Here is a 6,535-nt window from a genome sequence, read left to right on the forward strand (position 1 = left end):
GTTGTTGGTGATGTCAGACCCCTCCAGTCCAGATTGTGTTTTCCACAAATAAATCTCCATTTCAATGTCTATATTTTGATATTTTGAGGTGGTGGTAGCCAAATGGTTAGTGCATATGGTGTCAGTGCAGAATGTTCCTGGTTCAAATCCCACCCCTGCCACATTTCTCCATGTAATGTGGAGTTGCGTCAGGAAGGGCATCCGGTGTAAAACTTGTGCCAATTCAACATACAGCTCCAGCTTCGATCTGCTGTGGTGACCCTGAGTGGAAAAGAAGGGAGCAGCCAAAAGGACGTACTTTTTCAATGTCCATATTTCACTTGATTTATTTTTTGTCCATCATAATTTGAAAAATAACACGTTACAGCAGCATAGATCAATATAAAACACACTGCACAGTCAGTATAAAATACACACAATACTTAGATGCTTTGTCCACATTTTTTTCCCAAATGTGGGAAGAGAATTGATCATCCTTAAATACAGTGCAGCCAACAAACTTATTATTTATTATTTCTTGTTCCACACTAAATCTGTATCCTGGTTACGTGATTATGTGCTGTCATGATCGTGTGACATAAAATTAAAATTTAATACCATATCACTGATTATTGTGTGTATCTGACTATGGAAGGGGGTCTAATCTGATTTTACTGGGTTTGAAAAAAAAAAAAGCCCTGGGGTGTAAAGTGGAATATCTCTGAATATACAACAGGCTGGTTCACTTTAATCCTGGGCAGCGAGTATAACTTGTTCCACTGGAGTTAAATTAATACTTTGGACATTGCATGGTTCAAAAAAAAAAATAAATAAATAAAAGTTTGCACCATGAGTTGGATCCAGCAAACGAAATTTTACGTGAAGATTTCAAAGGCAACAAGAGCAATCCGAGACTGCAGCTACTACCAATGTTTTACAACTACAGATTTTGCCCTGAACCCTAAAAAAGAAATCATGGATTCACGATCGATTTGTAGACTTTAACAATATTATTAAAATGAAAGCTATGCCCATGTGACTAAATCTAAGTTAACATCATAATGAAAAAGTGTTTCCTGTGTGTGTTTTGTTGTATAACCAAAGAATTCATAAGCAGCTCAGGCCCCCAGATCCATATCTGGATCTGGACCAATCTGCACAAATTGCTACTCTATCATGGGACACACATGCCTGACACTTTTCATTAATACTGGTTTATTGTTGTCAGAGAAGTTGGCCAAAAATGTTGCAAAATACCTTGTCTGGCAATGTAATGAAAGATATAAAGCTGATCCAGATGCCAGATCAGTCTGAGAAGGGAATCAGCTGTTCCAGGGACCAGATCTGACACCTCCATCACATTTTAACAAAATCCTCCTGTGACAATGAGAGTTATCTTGTCCACATATGGACAGGCAGGTAAAGGTATAAGCATCATCAGTTTAAATGATCAAATACATATGCTGCATATTCCACAATTTATACACTGGTGCTTTCAAAAGCGATGTTTTATCCCTTGATACAGGCCCCACGTTTGCCTCAAAGTCAACAATAAAAGTAACTGGAAAAGACAACGGCTCTGAACAAACACCATGCTGGCGTCATCGTCATCCATGTTTGGATGCAGACTTTTCACCTCCTCTGAACAACACATTAGACAGAAACTCAAAACTGGTCTGATTCAGAGTTCTGCTGAAACTGTTCACATCATCACACGGCGAGTGTAAACAGGATCGCCGGAGCCACGAGAGGCTCAGGTTTCGGTCTGTGCCGTGTTGGTGGAGGACCACAACGGCACTACGAGAGGAGCACTCGGAGAGAAATGAGCGACATTACCTCAGTAGAGCATTTATCTGACATTTATCACCTCTTTGTGATGTCATAAGGTGAGCTGACAGGAGATAAAAGGAAGCCACTGTGCAATGTTAAAAACATAAAAGATGAATAATAAAAGAGAAAATGTAACCAACACTTTTCTTGTTCAACACCAATCACACAGCATTTTTTTTTAAATAAAATTTTAAAACATTTTCCCAAAATAAAAAAATCTTCAATCTTATTTTCCCCCCACTGCTGACTTTCATCATAAATATAATGCCCTGATAATTATCCTTCATTTATTAACAGCTAAAGCATCTTAATCTTTGTTATTTAACTTAAGTTGCATGTGTAAAACCAAAGCCAGAATACTTTTTCAAAACCAGACCCTGAGAATCCTTCAAAATAAAAGCTCTCCCAACCTGAGTGCTCTGCTGTTCCATGAAGCTGTGCAGAGGCTCAGATGTAAATTGCAGCCATGCTGACGTGACTTTTCATTTGATGATCCTATCAGTTTTATGTCCAGGCTCTAATCTGTGAACAGGGGAGCAGCAGCGCTTGCGCAGCACCGCAGCTGCACTGCAGTCAGATGTGGACGCTCGCACAGGACCCTGAACGTTGGCCACAAGTTCAGCACAACATAGCTACCATTGTTGGTTTAAAAGTGTTATGGGTTGGCTTTTATTACTTCTGTCAAACATCACAGGCTGCACAGGCCGGGCCAAGTTCATGACTGCGAGTGTGTCTGTTAAGAGGCCTTACACAAAGATCAATAGGATATCTGGCACTGAGTGCAGCAGCATGAGAGGAAAACAGATAACATTCAGTGTGGAAGCTAAAGACGCCTCTTCTGTGCACAAATACAAGACTTTTCTCTTGTTTTTAAAGTGATACTCTTTATTCTATTAGCATTTATGAATGCAGTGTAGTGGCTCAGGCCTGCTGCACTAAAAATTTTAGGATTAATAACATATGAAGTCTTCTGACAAGAAAGGATCAAAGCTTTTCTCTTAAATCTGTGACCTGGAACAAGTATGTAAAATATCTGGTACCTTCATGCAAATTACTAAATAAAATAAAATAAAATAATGTTAAGACAGTGAATCAGAATAATATAAAATAAAAATTGTATATTTATATATTTTTAAAAATAATATGCTCTTTATAAGATCAAACTCAAAATAAAACAGAACATATCTAAATGTAAGAAAATCCTGTGCAACACTCCATTTTTTAATGAATGATTTATCTGGAACTCTAAAACAAATATAATAACTTCAAATATTTAGTGTGTGATCCAACACAAACCCAACTGGCTGTAAACGTGATGATATAGTGTATTGTACAAACCCTTGCTTGTATATTTTATAGTCATAATTCATTTAGATCATGTCATGACTTGTCTTCAATTTCAGTTTAGTGTTTTTTTTTTTATTAACTGTTTGTATGTAGTAAGAGTCGAATTTTAGATTATAAAAATCATATATGAAATATATTTTAAAAAAATAAAAATATCATTAAGCAGTTTTAAATCTAATTTAAATCTGAAAAAACAGGATATTACAAACTGCAACTACGCACACACACACACACACCACACACACCACACACAAACACGTGCGCGCCTAACACACAACACACGCATAAAACATGCAAGATATTGTGCGTATATTTGCGCATTCTCTACGGATCACAGGTGATATTTTAGGTGGTTAAAAAAAATAATTAAACCTTTTTTTCTGCCTTTCTTTGATCGATTATTATTTTAAAGAAAACGGTAGGATGGACAGCAGGTCCAGTTAATAAAATGAGATGTGATGTTGGCGCTCGTGAGTGCTTCCTTTAAATAAAATTAAATTGGATTCTAATGATAAATAATAAAACGACATAAAGTTCTGTGCAAAAATTCACATATTGGAAAAAATACCACAAAATCAAAGATTCAATTGGTTGTTGCAAAAATAAAAACGGAGGAGATAAAAGTAGATGTCAAACTAAAAAAAGTGAATATTTTAAAAGCTTGTGAGGATGATATCACTCCAAATTAACACACACTCATAAAGCCCCAAAAAAAGCAACAAGAGCGTTCACTGTTCAACAATTAAATGTAGAAGACAAATAAAAAAAATGTTTTGAGTTTTCAGATGAACGTGATTTATTTTAATTTAATGCAATTATTTTTTATGCGACTCAAACTGAACTGTGGCCTGCAGAGGTTCCAAGAATTTAAATTCAATAAATGTATTTGCGTTGGTCCGCAGGGCCGAATCACACAAGTTCAGACCAGAAGCAGGAAGCGCTCCACGTGTTCCAGCATTTTCATAAACAGCCCATTAGGCGGGGGCTTTCTCTCCACTCTTTTAGTCTTGAAACTTGAATCCTACGGATCAAAGTGAAAGGAAGTAAAAAGAAAACGGTAATTTTTTTTTTTTTTTAATGAATGCACATTGAGATGTTCAGTGAAAGTTTGAGGTTAATTCTGTCTGACATCCTGACAGCTAACGAAGGGAGGGCAGAGGTATTTAATTTATTTATTTAAAATCCATGCGTTTGAATAATAAACGTGCAAGTTAAAAACCAGAGTGCACTTGTAAAGTTTTTGAAGACCTGCACAGACGCACACAAGCATTTCTATCAAAAAAGGAAATAATGATTATATTTTACATTTTAAACTAAATAAAAGTCTTGAAACGAAGATTAAATTTCTTGGGGGGGGGGGGGTGCAAATCGCAGCTCTACTTCAAAGCAGAGCGCGCACAAGTTTCTTAAAGTGCAGCGTAAATGTGCACAAAAATAACCGAAAAAAAAAAGCAAAACAGAAAAAAATGTGTTTAAATAAAAGCGAATCTTAAATCAATCAGCGTCCCCCCCCCCCCCCCCAAAAAAAGGGCAAACAATAACAAACACGATGGGTTTGCGGCAGCAGCTCGTGTCGACAAAAGTGAATTTTCCGTGTGACGCGCGCAGGACGCACGATTATTGATTGGCATTCCCTGGAGGAGGAACCAGTCTGCAGCAACGCGACCGGCCTGAGACCAGCCAAAGATCCCTTGGAGCAGCGAAGAAGGGTCCGGGCGAAGGAGAAGAAGAAGAAAAAAGAAAAATCAACATTCTGTTTCTAAACTCCCGTTTGTATGAGCGCAGAGCGCGCGCTCAGCTGTGCGGCGGAGCCACAGCGCCCACTACTCCAAAAGTCGGCGGATCGCAGCACTTTGGAGGCATTTCTTCCTCCCTCTGTCGCTCTCTCTTCAAAGATCTTTTAGGTAACTTTCTGCTAACTTTCTGAGAACAGAAAATAAAGTCAGGCAGAATGGAGCTCAGATTTCTTTTTCTTTTTCTTTTTTTGCGGGACGGCAGCGCGTGCGTTCTTCTGAAGCATCTCAAACTTTTGTGAAGCCCCCAAAAGCAGAAGCAGAAGGAGCAGCAGCATGTGCGCAGCAGAACATCAGGACACGTTTTCAGCAGAAAGCTTGTCTGTCTTTGTGGACACCGCGTGTCCCCCCTTCCTGTTTGTTGGACCTGACACTTTGGACACAGCCGCAGAGCACGCGCGCGCGCGCGGCGGCGGCGGCGGCCGCAGCGGCTGGAACGAGGAGCAGAAGCAACGCAATAGAAGTGGAATAAAGAGCACCTACTTTTGGCCAGTTTTCTCGCCCTCGCCTTGGATCTCATCTTGTCGCCTCGTAGATTCCTCTCGTCGTCCTCCGTGAGCCCAGAAGCAGCAACAACACTATCTTCATCTCACCAGCATTGTCAGTTTGGACACCTTCGCACATGCGCACAGGCCATTCAATCTGACACCCGCGCTGGGGCCAAAAACTTTCCAATGTATTCATCATCATCATCGTCATCATCATCACTTTTTTTGTCCTATCGTCTCCCCTTTAGATCACTTATCTGTTCCCCTCCTCCTCTTCCTCCTCCTCCTCCTCCCGCTCCTGCTCGCTCCTCACCATCTCACCTTCCCTCCCTCGTCTCCTTACCCTCGGTCCCCCTCCTCACCCATTACCTCCCCCTAAATTCAACCTTCTGCGAGCAGCAGCTTTTTTTGGAATTTGCAGGACGCATCCAGGTAGAGTGAGGCCGCTAAATTAGTATCATTATTATTATTATTGTTATTGATATAATAATTATTATTATGTTAACTCATTTATTTTCCAGCACTGTTGAAATAAATAAAACCATCACAATTTTGCAGATTGATTGACGGATGTCGATAAATTGTGTTTATTGGTGACGTCACTGATTGTACGTTGCGCATCGGTGCGCTCTGGGCGCAGCGCTTATTTTTAACTTCATTAATTCACACGCAGGCGCACGTAGAGGTGCGAACGCTTCGCCGGAGTTGCGCTTTAAAGGCTGTTTGCTTTTTTGTGTGTAAACCTGGTCGCCCTCAGGACACGCAGCGGCCAGCACCTGCGTGACGCACGCATGCACGGAGCCTCCTCCAGCACAATCCGTAAAAACCAGGGAGAGGAAAGTCCAGACCACTAGCCCCCTTCACTCCCCCCTCCCTCTCCCTCCTCTCTCTCCCTCGCTTCCAGTCTCTTATGCTCATATTTCTAACTATTTATTTCTCCGAGATTTTATTTGCGCCACTGTGCCGCGCAAAGTTGACCCGGACGAACACGGACAGAGTGCCTTTCACTTCGTAAGTATGACTTTTTTAGCGTTTGCACCTGTTTGTTTGCTGCAGGCAGACGGACACCTACCGTGCACCCACGTAAGAGGACGACGT

At 40.5% G+C, this 6,535-nt stretch overlaps 1 protein-coding gene across 9 annotated transcripts in view; it reads right to left on the minus strand.

Moving 5' to 3' along the window:
- Nucleotides 1-6,272, minus strand: part of prdm16 (PR domain containing 16) — a 456,303-nt gene extending 450,031 nt beyond the window's left edge. For 3 of the 9 annotated variants that reach the window (XM_034173184.1, XM_034173183.1, XM_034173182.1), the window contains exon 1: nucleotides 5,433-6,271. In XM_034173184.1, coding sequence (XP_034029075.1) covers nucleotides 5,433-5,469 — 37 coding nt within the window. In that variant the 5' untranslated portion in view covers nucleotides 5,470-6,271. Of the gene's footprint in view, nucleotides 1-5,432 lie in introns of all 9 variants that reach the window. The other 6 variants (XM_034173187.1, XM_034173186.1, XM_034173192.1 and 3 more) reach the window with 4 other exon arrangements.
- Nucleotides 6,273-6,535: the final 263 nt, after the last annotated feature.

This window comes from Thalassophryne amazonica, chromosome 6 (genome assembly GCF_902500255.1).
Source record: "Thalassophryne amazonica chromosome 6, fThaAma1.1, whole genome shotgun sequence".
In the NCBI taxonomy this organism is placed as follows: domain Eukaryota; kingdom Metazoa; phylum Chordata; class Actinopteri; order Batrachoidiformes; family Batrachoididae; genus Thalassophryne; species Thalassophryne amazonica.